Source organism: Aquarana catesbeiana, linkage group LG01, assembly GCF_042186555.1.
Source record: "Aquarana catesbeiana isolate 2022-GZ linkage group LG01, ASM4218655v1, whole genome shotgun sequence".
NCBI classification, from domain to species: domain Eukaryota; kingdom Metazoa; phylum Chordata; class Amphibia; order Anura; family Ranidae; genus Aquarana; species Aquarana catesbeiana.
The window spans coordinates 745401795-745420793 of record NC_133324.1 but is presented as its reverse complement, the minus strand read 5'-3'; the positions used below and the strand labels follow the sequence as shown (position 1 = coordinate 745420793).

The 18999-nt window shown below is 41.0% G+C and overlaps 1 protein-coding gene across 3 annotated transcripts in view; it reads right to left on the bottom strand.

Annotated features, from left to right (window-relative positions):
- LOC141112568 (uncharacterized) overlaps positions 1 to 18999 on the bottom strand; it is a 171169-nt gene that overhangs the window by 83796 nt on the left and 68374 nt on the right. For all 3 annotated transcript variants that reach the window (XM_073605505.1, XM_073605523.1, XM_073605514.1), the window contains 4 exons: positions 16292 to 16380; positions 14723 to 14822; positions 12291 to 12334; positions 7369 to 7446 (listed from right to left, as the gene is read on the bottom strand). In XM_073605505.1, the coding sequence (XP_073461606.1) occupies positions 7369 to 7446; positions 12291 to 12334; positions 14723 to 14822; positions 16292 to 16380 (311 nt within the window). The remainder of the gene's footprint in view (positions 1 to 7368; positions 7447 to 12290; positions 12335 to 14722; positions 14823 to 16291; positions 16381 to 18999) is intronic.

The following is an 18999-nucleotide window of genomic DNA, read 5'->3' as shown; positions in this document are numbered from 1 at the left end:
GTAAGCTCTGGAGCAACTGCACTTTCAGGATGCAATTGCACTTGCAAAGAGCAGTCTATTTTCCTTTAGTAAATCAACCCCAGAGAGTCATTACAAGTAATTTCTGTTGGTAGGAAAATATTATCCCCATGACCGTGATTATCTTTAAAGTACCAAAGCTTCTCAGATCTCAAAAGGTTCTAATATCTCTATCTCATTGAGCTTACATAGAGTATTAAAATGCCTTTCTTTTATTCTGATTCACCTTTTCGATTTATTTGTCCTTTCTAAGCTTTCCTTTAAAACTTTTGAGTTAAAAATTACCATACCAAATTTCCTCAATTGTAGAGGTAGCCTGAAAACCTTTGCTGATTCCAATACATTTTTTAGGTTGCTGTTTTGATTCACCTAAATGTTTTCTGCACATTTCAGTCCATTTTACAATTTCTATGCCTGCTAGGACACAGATTCATAAAATTGCTTTAAATTGTACACAAACCTCTTGGCACCCCACTCAGAGAACATAGGCTGCTTTCTGGAAATTCTGAAAATCCTGACAACTTAAATACTCACAGTATAAGGGAACAGCATATTTGTGCACCTTAGCCCCATTAGAACAGTTGGTCTCCTAAGATCATTTAAGTTAAAGTACGTTCTAACTTTACTCCTTCATATGAGTTCTATAATGTTATAAGAGTTCCATAGAGTTATTTCAGACAAAAAAAAAAGCAAAAGGTCAATTTGGTTGATCTTGCAACACTTCCCACCCAAAAAGAGATGGACAGTAGTTAAAAAGTAACCACTTTTGTTGAGAAAAAAACATTCCCCTCTTGGTGATCTATGTACATTGCAAGGATTATAACAACATTTGTTTCAGATTCCTACCTTTTGTTATTCTGAAGAAATCACTGTGTTCCTCTGTGTCTCTGTGCTACGTGGGTCTAATGGGAGTGATTTCATAATTATCAATCAGCTGTGACAGCTGAAGAGCACTAATGAGGAAATCTGCTGGGCCTTCCTCCCTTTAGAAGTGTTCGTACAGGGAGTATTTCAGCGAAAATCACATTTTTGTTGCAGGAGATGCCAGAAATCTGACTTGTATCTTAGGCAGACTTCTGGGAAAATTGGTGAGCCAATCACACAAGCAGGAAATTACCGGTATGTTTCTGGGGGGTGGTCAGTACACATTATGTGTACAGAACAACTTAACCACTTCAGCTCTGGAAGATTTTACCCCCTTCCTGACCAGAGCACTTTTTGTGATCCGGTACTGCGTCGCTTTAACTGACAATTGCGCGGTCATGCAACGTTGCACCCAAACAAAATTGACGTCCTTTTTTTCCCACAAATAGAGCGCTTTCTTTTGGTGGTATTTGATCACCTCTGCGTTTTTTATTTTTTGTGCTATAAACAAAAAAAGAGCAACAATTTTGTAAAAAACGCATTATTTTTAACTTTTTGCTATAATAAATATCCCCCAAACATATATATAAAACTATTTTTTTCCTCAGTTTAGGCCGATATATATTCTTCTACATATTTTTGGTAAAAAAAAAAACGCAATAAGCGTATATTGATTGGTTTGCGCAAAAGTTATAGCGTCTACAAAATAGGGGATAGTTTTAAGGCATTTTTATTATTAACTTTTGACAATTTTGACACATTTTTGGGACCATTGGCATTTTTACAGCGATCAGTGCTATAAAAATGCATTGATTACTGTAAAAATGTCACTGGCAGTGAAGGGGTTAACCACTAGGGGGCGATGAAGGGGTTAATGTGTTCCCTAGTGTGTGTTCTAACTGAAGGGGGGAGGGGACTGAGTAGGGGAAGAGATAGTTTGCTGTTCATACTCTGTATGAACAGGCGATCTGTCATTTCTCCCCTCAGAGAACCGGGATCTCTGTGTTTACACACAGAGATCCCGGTTCTCCGTGTGCCCCGAGCGATCGTGGGAGTCCGACAGCGATCGCGACCGCCGGGCACTCACATCGACTCCATAGGCGAGCAGGGGGCGCGCGCGCGTGCGCCCCTAGTGGACAAAAGCGGAACCGACGTAACATGACTGTAATTCGTGCAGTCGAGCTATGTTGCTGCAGTACAACTGCGGCCGCTGGTCGGCAAGCGCTTAATGTAGCCATATTGCATTTACAGAAAATCACAGCGGCTGCAGATTGAAAAAGAAAGGTCATTTTTAATAACATTTTATCAAAATATGACTTGTGTCGCAACTGTATACGATATATTATTTTTTTTTTATTTGCTATTTTTTTTCCCTGCGAAAGTGGAGTTACCAGGGTAAAATGTTTGTCAAGCCAAAATCTTCTTTTCCCTTTTAAACTTTTGGCCTCTAAAAACGTATGGCACAAAATATGTGAAGATATATTTTTCTACAGAGGTCTCATTACTTTTAGTGACTCAATATTAAGATTTCCCCACATTGGTTTATGTCTCTACTATCCTATTAAATTGTAAGAACTGTGTCATTCTCTTACTCATCAGGTCTACACAATTTTTTTTTTAATTGACCCATGGTGATAAAGAAATTAACCTATTAAATAAACATTACATAGGCCTGAGCTAAGCAATAGTTCCCTTTTGGGTCATGACCTCTGTATGGCTTCTTATGGTAATACTGAGGAACGTGTAACTGTTCTATTGCTATTTACATCTGATAACATGTCATAGGTTATTTTGGAATTTTGGACGTGTCAAAGGTTATCTTGTTTATCTTGCACCTGACCTAATTATTATTTATAGTTTGGCTACTTTAGAAACTTGTTCTGCATATTTGTATAAAGTCTGTTGACTAATCATATAGGGTAAGTGCTTTCTACATTGTATAAATACCCTTGCCACAGAACATCCCCTGGAGAATGTCCCATGCACGTGTATGTTTTAATAAACATCTTTCTGTTCACCTTAAGACAAGTGGTGTTGACTAGGGCCGAAACAACTAATCAATTAATAACTAATCAATTATGAAAATAGTAGTTGTTAACTATTGTCAACTATTGTTGTCAACTATTTTCATAACTGATTAATCGGTCAGCAGATTAGTTGGCCTGCATACAAAATGCATTATTTGTTTACATGTCAGGAAATACAGTGCAGCACACATACAGCTCAGTACATCATCCATACATGTCAATAAGTGCCTGAGAACTTGTGAATGTGTGAGGAGCAATGCCTCATGGGACATGTAGTCCTGGGCAGGAAGTGAGTGGTTCTAAAGTCAGAAGTTTTTTTACCTTGCTATAGGGGCACTCTACACCATACTTTGTAGCTTGCTATTGGGGCACTCCGAAGTCAGGAGGACCCAGAAAAGCCAGGGGGGACCCCAGAAGAGGAGAATCAGGGCTGCTCTGTGCAAAACCACAGAGCAGGTAAGTATAACAAATTTGTTGTTTAAAAAAAAAAATCACTTTAAAGACTGTGTGCAGGGAAGATCAGCATCTGAACCCAGAGAGGGTGGAGGCTGATAAACTGGAGGTAATACAGTATTGTGCATTATATTTAACCACTTCCCTACCGCGCATAGTCATATGATGGCGGCAGGAACCCTTTGTCCCTCCGGGCCACCTTCATATGATGTCTTTTACTGCTGAGCCTCTAGGGGGCGCTTGCGGCCGCCGCGTCACTAGGCACCCGGGCACCCGCAATTGCCCGTGAACACAGCAGGACCGTGGATCTATGTGTGTAAACACACAGATCCACGTCCTGTCAGAGGAGAGGAGGCCGATGGTGTGTTCCCAGTACAGAGGAACACCGATCAGTCTCCTCCCCTTGTGGGTCCCCGCCCCCTACAGTTAGAATCACTCCCTAGGAAACATAATTAACCCCTCGATCACCCCCTAGTGTTAACTGACAGTCACATTTACACAGTAATCCGTACATTTTTTATAGCACTGATCGCTGTATAAATGTGAATGGTCCCAAATTATTGTCAAAAGTGTCACAATATCGCAGTCACGATAAAAATTGCAGATCGTCGCCATTACTAGTAAAAAAAAAAAAAAAAAAAAAAAAACAACAATAAAAATGCTATAAATTTATCCCCTATTTTGTAGACGCTATAACTTTTGCGCAAACCAATCAATATACGCTTATTGCGATTTTTTTTACCAAAAATATGTAGAAGAATACATCCGCCTAAACTCAGGAAAAAATTTGCTTTTGATTTTTTTTTTAATGGGATATTTATTATAGCAAAAAGTAAAAAATATTGTATTTTTTTCAAAATTGTCACTTTTTTTTGTTTATAGCACAAAAAATAATAAACGCAGAGGTGATCAAATAGCACCAAAAGGAAGCTCTATCTGTGGGGAAAAAAATATCAAAATTTCATATGGGTACAGTGTTGCATGACCGCGCAATTGTCATTCAAAGTGTAACAGCGCTTGATAGCTGAAAATTGGTCTGGGCAGGAAGGGGGTGAAAATACCCTGTATTGAAGTGGTTAAAATGATTATATCCATGAAAAAAAAAAGTCTCATCTTTTCGTACTACTTTAATATAAAAGATTTATATCTCCCTTCCACCCTTCATATATCTTCATGTCTGACGCCTAGTTAAAATGCCCATATATCCTACTTCTGGGTATATTTATTATAATATATATATATATATATATATATATATATATATATATATATATATATATATATATATATATAATATTACTTTCACTGTTTCACAGTACAAATGAACCCCTTATAGTAGCGATTATCTGCTCTTTTTGTACTATAAAAGGCTAATTTTAGATTTTTTAATCCCATGACAGGTGATACAAATAAAAACATCTTAGGGCTGGTTCACACCTATGCGTTTTTTGGTGCTTTTTGCAGAAACACACTACAGTTCATTTAACATGGTTTCCTATGGGACATGTTCAGAAAATCTTACGAAAAATACGATGATCGCATCGTTAGTACAGAGCTTTCATGAGCCGATCACGACAGTTCACCCGATATTATTTGATCAGACATGCACAAAAGTTTTTCTCATACGATACCAGATCATGCGATTTTCGTTTAATCAGTACAGTTGTCGTCCAAAAATACAGTACGAATACACTATAACACATGACATCACTTCCGATTTTTTTTATTCTGTCATACGAGAATTTTCGTAACTTTAGTAAACTCTTCAGGTTCGATATAAGACTAGCATGCAAAAAAAAAATTAAAAAAAAAAGGACAATCTGTCGTTCTGATTTTCGGATCGTGTGTATAGGGCATTACACTGAGAACCGAGCATCAAACACCGCCAATCGCTCAGTTGTCAGAGCTCCCTGAGCAGAGGCTGGGTGCCGGTCCAGGCATGAGGGCGGATCCTAACCATATGGTCACAATCTTTCCTGAGCCTGGACCGGCTCTGTGACGTCAGCCGACAGTAGGCTTCAAGTGATTGTAAAGTCTTTTTTTTTTTTTTAAATAACAAACATGTTATACTTACCTCCTCTGTGCAGTGGAACTACACAGAGCAGCCCAGATCCTCCTCTTCTCGGGTACCTCTTCAGTGCTCCTGGCCCCTCCCTCCTGTTGAGTGCCCCCACAGCAAGCAACTTGGTATGGGGGCACCTGAGCCGAGTCACAGCTCGGTGTGTCCATTCAGACACGGAGCTGCGGCCCCGCCCAGCTCCCTTTCTTTTCTTATTGGCTGACTGACTTTGATTGAATGGAGCGAGAGCCAATGCTGTCTCAGCCAATGAGGAGCGGAGTCCCGGACGGCCGAGACATTCCTACAACATCGCTGGAGCTAGAGGGACCCCAGGTAAGTATTAGGGGGGCTGAGGGGGGCTGCTGCACACAGAAGGCTTTTTATTTAAATGCATAGAATGCATTAGTGTAAAAAAACCTTCTGCCTTTACAATCACTTTCAGCCGCTTTCTGCTGAAAACAGGTCACAGGAGTGCAGAACGAACAGTAAAATACAATGGGAGAGAAAAAAATAAAAACATTACTAAATAACACAACATATTTTAAATTGGCTATTTTAAATGTTAGTAGTTTTGTACTTCAGGGCACAACTTGTTTATTAGTGACCAGGGGAATGGAAAAGATAACAATATTACCATTCTTGCTGATGACACAAACTTTTTAGAAGCATTAAAAATCAGTCGCATAGTGACATATTATAGAAGGAAGGTTCTCAAAATTATAACATGGGCAGTTAAATGACCAGTAAAATTAGAAATTAGAACTAAGTGAAAAAACATTTTTAATTTTATTTTGGGTAGAGTAAGGGAGGGTTATATACCCTGTGATGTTTTTATTTTGCCATCTGTGCCCCAGCTGGGATACTTTCCTTCACATCCTGTCCCACAGCCAAAACAAGAAGTAAGGAAGAAACCCCTCCAAAGTGAGAGAATCCCTGGTTGTTACCAGGGTCACCAGAACTAGTAGATTCCCTACTGGAAGATTTCTCATCCTGTTCCTGTTCTAGTGATAACCCAAAATTGGGGATATTCTTTCACTTTCACTGCCACGATCTTGACTCCCGTGTGCATGCGCAGGAGTGATGTCATTTTGGCTTGGCCAGAGCGTGCGAACCTGGAAGGAGGACCAGTTGAGGATGGAAGCACCAGCAGTGGTGACAGTGTGCAGCTGGAGGGCTTTATTTGAAAAGTTAGTCTGCCATAATGTGTTAGTATGTGGTGCATACTAGCCCATTATGGCATTAACCTGCAGAGGGACAGGATTTGTTTTTCTTTTATACAGTTTACCACTGCTTTAAAGCAGTTGAAAAATTCTATATTTTTCTGAAAATAATAAACATGTTAAATTCACAAGTTCTGTGCAATGGCTGTGCACACAGCAGCCCCAAACTTCCTCTTCTATGGTTCGTCATCGGCGATCTTGGCTCCTCAGCTTCTCTAAATGCCCCCAGGCTTGGCCTCATCTCCTCCTCAAACAGTTTGACTGACAGCGGCAGAAGCCAATGGCTTCAGCTGCTGCCGAGCCTCCCATTCACTTTTAATAGCTTCCACATTATTATTAATATTTATTGGGGGTTTTACCTTTCCCTATTACCTATTTATCTATATATCTATCTACCTATTTAACTATATATCTATCTATGAAATGCACTTTTTATCCAAAAGACCGTACGAAGAACAAGGGCATATAACTTTTACAAAGAAGGATAATGATTTTTCCACCTGTTTAGGAAGGGGTTCTTAAGAGTAACAGCAGTTAAGCTGTGACAAGCTTTATCACATAAAGTAGTCCAGTAGTAGTAGTTGATCCAAGGGAATGAGCCATATGACCTTGGGAGGTCATGAAGAATTTTTTTTTCTCCTGTGTAGCAAAATTAGCAACATTTTCGCTTGTGGGACAGCAGTCTTATTTTCATGACTATGTATATAAATATAATAAGATTTCTTACCAGTCTGGTACTAGATGCCAGTCTGTGTATATTCCTCCAGTGCACTGGGCACCACATTCTATTAGATGACCAGCTAGGCTGCAAATAGATAAGAGATGCACACTAGATCCGAATGCAAACTATGTTGTTATTTCAGGATTACTGCACATTTCTGAATTCTTTATTTTAGCTTTGTTTGTTACAATAATGCCCACCTCTGAGCTTGCACCAAAACCAAATAATGGTTCCCTCCACCAACATATACACAATTTATGCTTATTTAGTCTGGGGGGTTTAATAAAGACAAATGCTTACCTTACATCTTAGTCCCGTAGTAGCTGGTGCTCTCATTCTCCCCTCTCCTGGCCCTCAACATCATCACAAACAATGAAGGACATCTGGTCCTAAATTGTACATGAAGACATCAGCAAGGGGGCGGCCGAACAACTGGCTAAGAGGGGTGGCTTTGGTGAAGTGGTCATTATACAGGAGGAAAGCCTGCAGGTCTGTGAAATAGGATAGGTAATGCACTCAATTAAAGCCCACCTAGTTAAACTAGACACAAAAATATTTACAAAATGACAACACAGATGCAGGTAGATGAATGACAATTCATCTTTGGTACAGTCAATTCATTGCTATCAGGGCTAGTTATTATGCCTTTTGTCCTGCCAGAGGCTTACTGTAATCTTATTTCCAAAGGGACGTTTGTAATTAGTTGTTGCTTGGAGTATATTGTAAAGCTGGCCATACACTGATGTTTTTTTGTTTTTTTCATTCATTCTGCAGGCTGAAAAAAAAAACCTACCTGATTTCTCCATCAATGCTATACAGCGCCGATGGACAAATCTCCTGCTGTGCTTATTGTATTTTGACAGCTGACCCAACAGCAGTCAAAATACTCGAACAGTGGCAGCACCTAATTGGATGGAGCCAACAATTCTCTACCCACCCGATCATTTTTCAGTTGAGGGATGTCAGATGGGAGGCAGCCAACAGGGCTACACAAATTTCATCAAGTTCCTGAAGTTGATTCATACAATGTATGGCCAGATTAAAGCCTAGTACACACTAATATTTTTTTTTGTTCAAAAAACAACTGACAGCTCCGGTCAGGGCCGCTGCACTAACAGTCTGACGTTACAGCGACCTCCCCCACTGAGCTGTTATGTTCTGACAGGGGGACCAGGGGGACAAGAAGGACAACCCCAGCTGAACACTCCGGCCAGCGCTCTCAGCCAATTGGGACCCGATCATGTTCTGGTTTATATATATACATATATATATATATATATATATATATATATATATATATATATATATACACACATACATACAGTGAGGGGAAAAAAGTATTTGATCCCCTGTTGATTTTGTACGTTTGGTAGGTTTATTTTAGCAGTGAGAAACAGAACAACAAAAATATCCAGAAAAGCACATTTCAAAAAAGTTATAAATTGATTTACATTTTAATGAGTAAAATAAGTATTTGATCCCCTATCAACAAGATTTCTGGCTCCCAGGTGTCTTCTATACAGGTAATGAGCTGAGATTAGAGATTGTAGACCTACACAAGGCTGGAATGGGCTAAAAGACCATCGCCAAGCAGCTTGGTGAGAGGGTGACAACAGCTGTTGCTATTATTTGCAAATGGAAGAAACACAAAACAAGTGTCAATCTCCCTCGGTCTGGGGCTCCATGCAATATCTCACCTTGTGGAATTTCAGTGATTCTTGAGAATGGTGAGGAATCAGCACAGAACTACATGGGAGAATCTTGTCCATGATCTCAATGCAGCTTGGGAACATAGTCACCAAGAAAACAATTGGTAACACACTACGCCGTGAAGGACTGAAATCCTTTAGAGCCCGCAAGGTCCCCCTGCTCAAGAGAGCACATGTACAGGCCTGTCTGAAGTTTGCCAATGAACATCTGAATGATTCAGAGGAGAACTGGGTGAAAGTGTTGCGGTCAGATAAGACCAAAATTAAGCTCTTTGTCATCAACTCAACTCCGTGTTTGGAGGAGGAGGAATGCTGCCTATGACCCCAAGAACACCATTCTCACTGTCAAACATGGAGGTGGAAATATTATGCTTTGGGGGTGTTTTCCTGCTAACGGGACAGGACAACTTCAACACATGAAAGGGACGATGGACGGGGCCATGTACCGTAAAGTCTTTGGTGAGAACCTCCTTCCCTCAGCCAGGGCACTGAAAATGGGTCGTGGATGGGTATTCCAGCATGACAATGATCCAAAACACACGGCCAAGGCAACTAAGGAGTGGCTCATGAAGAAGCACATTAAGGTCCTGGAATGGCCTAGCAAGTCTCCAGACTTTAATCCCATATAAAATATGTGGAGGGAGCTGAAGGTTCAAGCTACCAAACGTCAGCCTCAAAACCTTAAAGGATATGTAAACGTTCGTGTTTTTTGTTTTTTTAAACAAAAATGTCATACTTACCACCTCTGTGCAGTTGGTTTTGAACAGAGTGGCCCCGATCCCTCTCTTCTGGGGTCCCTCAGCGGCGCTCCTGGCTCCTCCACTTCTCGAGTGCCCCGTCAGAGAAGTGCTCTCCCTTGGGGCACCCGTGTCCTGCTGCTGCGTCCACTGACACAGACAGCAGGACTCGGCTCCACCCCCCGACTCCCGCGTCATTGGATTTGATTGACCTTTTGGCTAAGATCAGGTGTAGTATCTATTCTTATCATTTGACAGAGGAGGTGCTGTGCTACTCCCAAAGGGGAGAGCTATGCAAATTCAATGGTGTAATTGCACCTGGAAGGGCGGTTTTCGGGAGCGACTACATCAGGCCGCCCGACGATATTGGGGGCCGATCAATAGTTCAGTCTGAGCCGTCTGGAAGGGTGCTCCTGGTGAGGATGGGTGCTGCACCGGGTCTGGCCAAAGGGTCGGGTCCCTGGCCTTCTGTCCTAGATTGGTGAAGTTCTTGCTCCGGTCAGTTTTTAGGGAGAGAACACTGGCTCCCCTTTCCTACCTCGGGGGCGGTTAGTATTTTACCAATGTAATTAGGTAGGAGTGATGGGAATGGTGGTTGAGTCATTACACAAGCTCTCCCTAAGCTCTCAGATCTCCAGGCCTTCCTGGTTGGGGTGGGAGCTGCACTGACTGGGCTGTTGGTCAGGGTTGGGAGAAAAGCCCGTGATGAATGTGCCCCTGAAGTGGCAGTCCAGGGGTGCTGTACAATCACTGTGAGTGAGGATCACTTTGATTTATGGCACCAAGGTCACTTCACAACACACTTTTTTCACACCTGCCTCCAGGGCCCAGCCTTTTGGGTAGGACCAGAGGAATTTTTTAATTCCTGGAGGAAGGGACTGCCATTGTATTGCACAATGGCCACTTTCACTTCTCCCACTTCCTTCTCCCCACTTTCTATTTATTTATCCTTGTATTGTCACTTTTTTGTATGTTTTTGTTGATTGTTACACATTTGTCACAGTGTGAATAGTAGGGTGTGGGTCCTCGGAGCTACCCTGAAAGTCTTGGGAGAGGGTGGAGAGGGTGGTCCCACCGAGTACTTGGGTGGGTCTGTTTTGGCAGACCCTCCAGAGAAAGGGGGTCTGTCTGATTTCGGCCAGATGGGCCCAGTGAGTACCTCAGTCCGCGTCTGGAGCCTAACGCCCCGGGGGATCGGGGTAAGGAACTTCCTAGGGAGGATTGTGTAACACCCGTTGCACGTTTTGTGTCACTCTTTATGTGTGTGCGCTTTTTTTGGCACCGGGTGGAGTTTTTGGGTGTGTTTCACACGCCACGGGCTTTTAAAAAAAATTAAAAATTGGACTTGATTGACAGCAGCGGGAGCCAATGGCTGCGCTGCTATCAATCTATCCAATCAGGATCTGAGACACCGGCTGGAGCGTGTGTGCTCCTCCCCGGCGCAGGATCGATCAGGCTCAGGTAATTAAAAAGGGGGGCTCTGAAGGGCTGGTGCACTACAAGAGGTTTTTCACCTCAATGCATAGCATTGAGGTGAAAAACTGCAAGGGTTTACAACCCCTTTAATGACTTGGAGAGAATCTGCAAAGAGGAGTGGGACAAAATCCCTCCTGAGATGTGTTCAAACCTGACCCAGATAGCAAGGATAACTTTCCACAAATCTGAATTTGTGAACGACGTGTTGTTGTTGAATTGTAAGTCTGTTAACTTGCTGCACATTTTCACTGGCAAGTTGTATACTTGCAGAGCACTTGAAGCACAAGTTCCAGTTGACACTTTTCCAATTTGTAGCAAATTTGCGTGCCAAGTCTCTAGCAAGAGCAAAGTTGCAGTGGTGAGTCTACAGCAAGAGCTCTGAAAGTCTATAGCATGAAAATTCAGCCACAGTGGGATGACTAGTGCACAACATAACTGAACCAGAACTTGCAGCAGACTTGCCGAATGTTTAAAAAGAAAGTTGATCTGGAGTCATGTAATGCGGAATTGCTGCAATTGTGCAACAAACTTGTGAAGTCTGGCAAGTGTAGTAACAGCTTAGCAGGTCATTCCAAACTTGCAGCACAATTTCTTGCTATCTGGGGAGCAACTACAAGAAACGTTTGATCTCTGTGATTGCTAACAAGGGTTTTGCCACCAAGTATGAAATCATGTTTTGCGAAGGGGTCAAATACTTATTTCACTCATTAAAATGCAAATCAATTTATAACTTTTTTGAAATGCGTTTTTCTGGATATTTTTGTTGTTATTCTGTCTCTCAATGTTAAAATAAACCTACTATTAAAATTATAGACTGGTCATTTCTTTGTCAGTGGGAAAACGTACAAAATCAGCAAGGGATCAAATACTTTTTCCCCCCAACTGTGTGTGTGTGTATATATATATATATATATATATATATATATATATATATATATATATACACACACACACACAGTATATTATATACACACACATTTTATATTAATTCATTTTTAGCACTTACCTTCCAGATGCGAGTAAGTTAAAATCATTTCTCTTCCATCCAAACTACAAAGGAAAACAAAGAGACGTTTTTATTCATAATCATAATTAAAGTTATTCAAAATATATATTATCAATTGTAATAATGACACATACTGTATGTTCGAATATTTCTGAAAGGAAACAATATAGAAACATGGTGGACAGGCATGAAGCAGTGCTGGACCAAAATGCTTTGGTACAATCACAATCTGAGCACTCAGGACAGGGTTAATACAGTCCCCATGTCTCTGTTAGCTTTCCCTATTGTATTTAAATGCCCTCCTGAAAAATATAATGGTAACAACAAAAATATAATCCTAGTAAAAAATTATAGTTCCAGTAGTTTAATGTTCTCTGTAAAAATACTACATAAATTATATATATTAAGGTATAACTTAACTTGAGAACAAAAATGTAATATATTGCAGCTTAACCATCCCTTAGATGTGGTGGCTGCATTTGTTTTAATTTTTCAGGTTAAGCACATTTTTCGCAAGTACAAAAAATAACCTGTTGATCCTGCCAGAAATCCTAAGCCTTTAACCTAGAACAGGACATGTGCTACCAACAGGAGTACCAGGTAAAAAATATAAGAAAGATGCCTGAAAAGAAAACAAATGCAACCCATCAAATCTAAAGACTGGTATGCTGCAATATATAATTTTTTTGCTCTTGGGATTATGTACACTTTAGGTGTTGGGGTCTGTTGTGTTGTTTGGCATAGGTTCTTTTAACTTGTTTTCGGCACCAAAAAGTTATTATTGGTCCATTATAGTCTTACGATTACCATATTGTCTGTGCTGTAAAAATAATTTAGGCAATGCATGAGATGCCATACCACCACCTTGTGGTCGTATTTGGTATAGTTGTTTCTTTTTTTTCTTTTTTCACTTTGATTTATGTTCTTATTTTGCAATAGATATTTCAAACAAAAAAGCCCTTATAATAAACAGCTCACTGCCAAAAACATAATTTAAAGGTTGCATTGTTTGGCACTAAACTATATTACTGGGTCCAAAAAGTGGGTAAAAAGACTTGCATTTTACTAAGGATACATAGTAATTTTAGTCTGAAGTAAAAATGATACCATCCTAACTGCAACAGAGTGACATCACTAACATGCGGTTATATATTTATGAAAATTATGAAGTATTTGTGACTTTGGTGCTGTTCTTATAATGGGGAAATTGCATATTTCATATTTCCTTATTAAAGTTGTCTCACAATATCTAAGACAGCAAGTCTCCAAAGTCTAGTTACCTTTGATGACTTCATGCTATAGGTAGAAGATAATGTTGTTTATGATTCGTTAAAGCCTACCAACGCGACATGTATATACTACAGTTAGAACTTGCAATATTCAGTCTAATCTCCAGAGCTGCATCATGCATGCGTCTGGTCTGATTATCGGTGCCACGCCACGTATGTGGGCAGGACTCCGTTGTGAAAAGGCATCTTTAGTTAAAGCGGAGTTCCACCCAAAAGTGGAACTTCCGTTCGTTGTACTCCTTCCCCCCTCAGGTGCCACATTTGGCACCTTTCGGGGGGGGGGAGCGGCAGTATACCTGTTTTCCTCCTTCCCCAGCCACCGGGCCAGTAGGTGAAGCAGAGCCTCGCGCATGCGCAGTAGGCTTCACTGCCGAGTTCTCTTACTCGCAATGGAGGCAGCATGCACCCGACAGCTGATGGAAACATAGGCTGCGGTGCCGACGTCGCTGGATTCCAGGACAGGTAAGTGTCCGATTATTAGAAGTCAGCAGCTGCAGTATGTGCAGCTGATGGCTTTTAATTTTTGCAGCGGTGGACGGACCTCAGCTTTTAAGAATTCTTATATTTAAGTTATATTTTATAATATTATTGCATTTGTTATTTGTATCTGTCATTACTTAATTAAATGTTATACTTATAAGTATTTGTGTGATCTCTGTTTGCACATCTCGAATACAACCCCAAAAATGTAAACTATCATGTAACCATGATAACATATCTTAACACTGAAGTCTGTTGGAGCTGTTAATACACTGAATAAATTACTAACTGTAACAGAGCAATGCAACAGTAAGGGCTCATTCACATGGGAGGTTGGGGGTGTTGGTGTAAACCCCACAGTTGAACCATGCTTTTACTGCCCCCCAGAGACAGTGGCTGGGGGTGAACACATCCAGTGGCAAGAATTATATCCCCTGTCAATTTTGACAGGCGTAGTGCCTGTCAGAACGTGACCTATTCAAGTGAATAGGGCCAATCTGCAAGCGCCCTGCAATGTCCTAGCTAGTCATATGCTCTCTTAAGAGTGTGGATCACCCTTCAGAGAGCACGACACAAATGAATGAGCCCTAAAAGGTATTTGTTGCAAAGTTCTTCTACATTTTTTAAGGTTAATCATATAATAGAAGAACAAAGTACACATACAGTGTGTATTAGTGGTCCCAAGACGAGGCTGCTGTCCACACATCTTCCAGTAATAACAATGTCTGCCCCAAGATCCAGAGCCCTGCTAATTGGTTTTGCCCTACAAAGATAGAAAATGTTCTGTCAACACGCTTCTATCATAATATGAAACAGAGTAACCAAGAAATACAGAGAAGAGCAAGAGAAAAATACACATGGATCTGCACCACTGGAGATGATTTTGCTACCATTGCCTGCCTTTAGTCAAACTTTCAGAAAATATCCTTAATATAGTCATAAAACACATGGTTAGCATGACCCTGTCAAAAATGTAATATATAAGTAGTTTAAACCTTCTACATAAGTGTAAAATATGTTACCTAATAATTATATGTGTGTTTCACTGCACAGTGATCCATTTTCACCCCCAAAGCACATGAAATTTCAGCAAATGAACGATAACCCATGAAGATAGAAAGAGCAGCACTTAGTGACTTGGTTTTTAAAACATGTTGGATCCCGAGCTGCCATCTTGATTCTTGCTCAGACTTTTTGACTTCACCGACTGCATGCTAATTGCAGTCGAGTGACTGAAAGCTTTGAAGCCAGGATCAGGGCGACAGCTTCAGAGCCGGAAATGAATTCAGCAGTGACAGCTCCCATATTTTATATTCACAGATTCATTTTAATTGCTACTACAGCTATTACCAAGTCCTCTCCCTCTCAAAAGAAGATGACTGTTGGGGGTTATTTACGAAAGGCAAATCCACTTTGCACTACCAGTGCACTGAAAGTCGCTGTAGATCCGAGGGGGACGTGCATAGTTAGAGTGTGCCCCCAAAGTCTTTGTTTGTCTGTTATATGGGTCCTGACCAGACCCCTTGGGATGGAGCACCCCATCATCCCCCACCAGTACTTCTAATCAGTGTCCACCTGAGTTATAGGAGTCCTTTTAGTTCTCCCATAAAGAGGAGTGTATTTCTCCCATGGTTGAGAAGTGGGATCTTTCATTCTATGGTTAGTGTAGGACCCATTGAAAATGGGGTACTTTGATGCAATAGTGGGCTTAAGCACTGTATGGTCATATGGTGTGACCAAATCCCCATATTTGTTCAGGTGCTTTAAATAGCCTTGTAGGATTATTGCACTTTGCATATTTTCATTGGTCTTGGCACTGATTCACCAAGTTCAGACATGCAGTGCTAATTTATACTGCACATATAGAACCTTGTGGCCTTGACTCCACCCAAACTGAGGTTTGTAACCTTCATGGCACACGGCACTACTAGCTTATACCCCATATGGCAGCAATGTATTCCATAACAATGTGTGCAAGGGTGTGCTCTGACAATCCGAGAACATACATAAATTGCATCAGTCCATTGTGGCCCTTGAGTAAGCAGAGGAGGGAGAGTGAGGGGGTGAGTGTTATTAGACCGTAAGATCTATGTGGGAGCAAGGTTTGATATGGCTGATTCTCTACAAAACACAACACTGCAGAATATGTCAAAGAATATATAACTGACCAAAATATAAGCAATATATACATTTCTATGGGAAAGGCAGAAAGTTCAGAGGAACTTTAGTTACCCCAGGTAAGCATTCACACTCTGAATATGTTCTGGGAACGGCTTCCCACTATCCATGTCAGTGACTCCTCCTGTCTTGAAGGCATCTTTCTGTGAACACACAAAGAGTAAAATATAAAATCAAACTTGTATTACACAAAATACCTAAGGCTCGATTCACATCTATGCATGTTGCTTTTGAGCGTTTCTGCAGTGTTTTTTGTGGCACTTGCCACGTTTTTGAGCAGCGTTTTTACAGTGTTTTTTGCACGGGAATGCAGTTTTTTTTAGACTGCATACAGTCTAAAAAAAAAAAGCAAAACGCGTAAAAAACGCAGCAAAAACGCTGCACTTGCGTTTTTTGATGCTGGTGCATTGAATTCTATTACATGCAAAATGCTGCATTTTGCATGAAAAAAAGTCCCTGACCCTTTGCAAAAACGCAGAGGTACAAAAATGCATTGATGTGAACATGTTCCATAGGAATCCATGTTAAAAAATTCCCATGCATTTCTGCAAAATGCATCAAAAAACGCGTTAGTGTGAATGGAGCCTAAGTTTGTTAGATAATAACTCCTATACCATAAATAACTTATAACTGTGGACAAAAATTGTCACGTATCAGGAAACATGAGAATACACTACTTCAAGGCCTATTTATGAAGCCTAAAACAAGTAATTAAGCTCAGTTGTTACTAAACCCTCATTACTTACATCTGCAGCCTCCTCTGCTGTTTATATCTTCCAGAAATCTCCAGCACTGACCATGCATGTGCAATGAGCCCCTATAGACCTGACTAGAGATGGGCTCGGCGTGTTTGAAATCCCACATGCCCGATCCCGCCATGAAGCCGACACTGCACAGCGCGAATCACAGGCAGTGAGACATTTCCTGTTCCACAACTGCACAGATCGGGAAATGTCTCACTGCCTGTGATTAGCACTGTGCAGTTTCGGCTTCCTGGCGGGATCGGCCATGAGGTATTTTGAACACGCCAAGCCTATCTTTAGACCTGACATGAGACTTTACATTGTCTCCATTCTCCGAGTGCAGCCTCCTTCAAATCCTTTCCACTTTAAAGCCTCGTACACACAACTGGATTTTCAGCAGGGAATTGTGTGATGACAGACTGTTGGCCTAAAATCCGACCATTAGTGCACTCCATCAGACAATTGTTGTCCAACTTTCCGCCAACAAATGTTGGGTGGCAGGCAAGTAAATTTTCAGCAGACAACGGTCTGTTGTCAGATTTTCCTATCGTGTGTACGTACACAAATCCGTCACACAAAAAGTACAAACACACATGCTCAGAATCAACTCTCATCAAACACGACATTAGCAGAAGGTGCCCAAAGGGTGGCGCTCAAGTGCTGAAATTCCACGTAGTACGTCACTACGTTCATGTTTGTTGGCCAACAATTGTGTACCGTTTGTATGCAAGACAAGTTCCTGGCACATGCCCTTCAGATAAAAGTCTGACGCTTTGTTAGCCAACAATCTGATCGTGTGCACGAGGCTTTAGACTTTTCAATTATTTTATAGGAGAGTTCAATGAATTATCTTGGGAAAGGACAACAGGAGGTTAAGTGTAATGTGACTGTAAGCCCCCGTTCAGACCAGTGCGACTTATCCTGCGATTTAACAGTTTCAAATCGCATGACAAGTCGCACCCTATTGCCGGCAATGGAACCGTTCATATCGTCGCGACTTATGTCACAGCGATTATGAAAAAGGTTCCTGCATTACTTTTTACTGATTTCATTGCAACTTGCATAGACTTCTGTTAAATGAAGTTGCAAGCTACAATGAAATTAGCATGCAAATTGCACTGATGTGCGGCTTTGCAATTGCGCTGAAGCCGTGGGAACCATGTCTAATAATAGTGCTGCGGTGTCATTAGCTCAAAGCTTTTAATTAGTGCGCGCTCTTCTATCAGTCCTTGCTATTTTTTTAAATGGAATTAGTAGGAAATAGAAGTTTATTGGTCAGCAACTAATTAAGCATCTGGCGACATTAGGCATGCTTCACACAAAAAGTCATCAAAATACACAGGACATGTGGGCAAATGCCAGGAATTGCTGTGTAAATATAGCAACAGCTGTAAAGAAAATAAAAAAATATCTTCAGACACAGTATTTATAAACACTGTTCAGACACAATAAAGAGATATGAAGTAATATTACTTTTGAATCTACTCTGTTCCATTCATCTGAAGATACAAGACATGTGCTTCGATCTGCATTTATATATCAGTTAAACCAGCCTGACAATTAGAAAATACCCTTAGGGCTGATTCACACCAGGAATCACATAGGAATGTGCTGTGCATTCCACATGTGGTGCGATTTGAGCCCATTAATTTTGTATGGGCTGAATCACACTGGACCACACCAAAAACAGTGCATGCACTACCATATAAAAAGCACTGCAACCAGATGCATGGTACTTCTGTATTTTTGTGGAGACAAGCGCACTGCCTTTACGACCTGTGTTTGGACTCTTGTTAAGGTAACATTCTTTGTGATGTAGGAGTGCTGAACCTTATGCGGATGTGTTTTAATGTGATGGGTGGTTTGTGGTCACTGCACATGCGTGAGCCGGCTTGTGACATGTCCCAGAAGGCTGCAGGAGAAGGAGGGGGGTCCCAACTTCTGCTCGGAAGAGGGAGCAGGCACCTGTCAACATCAGGAACCTGCTCCCCCCTCGCTTCACAAAACAAAAGTGCCAAA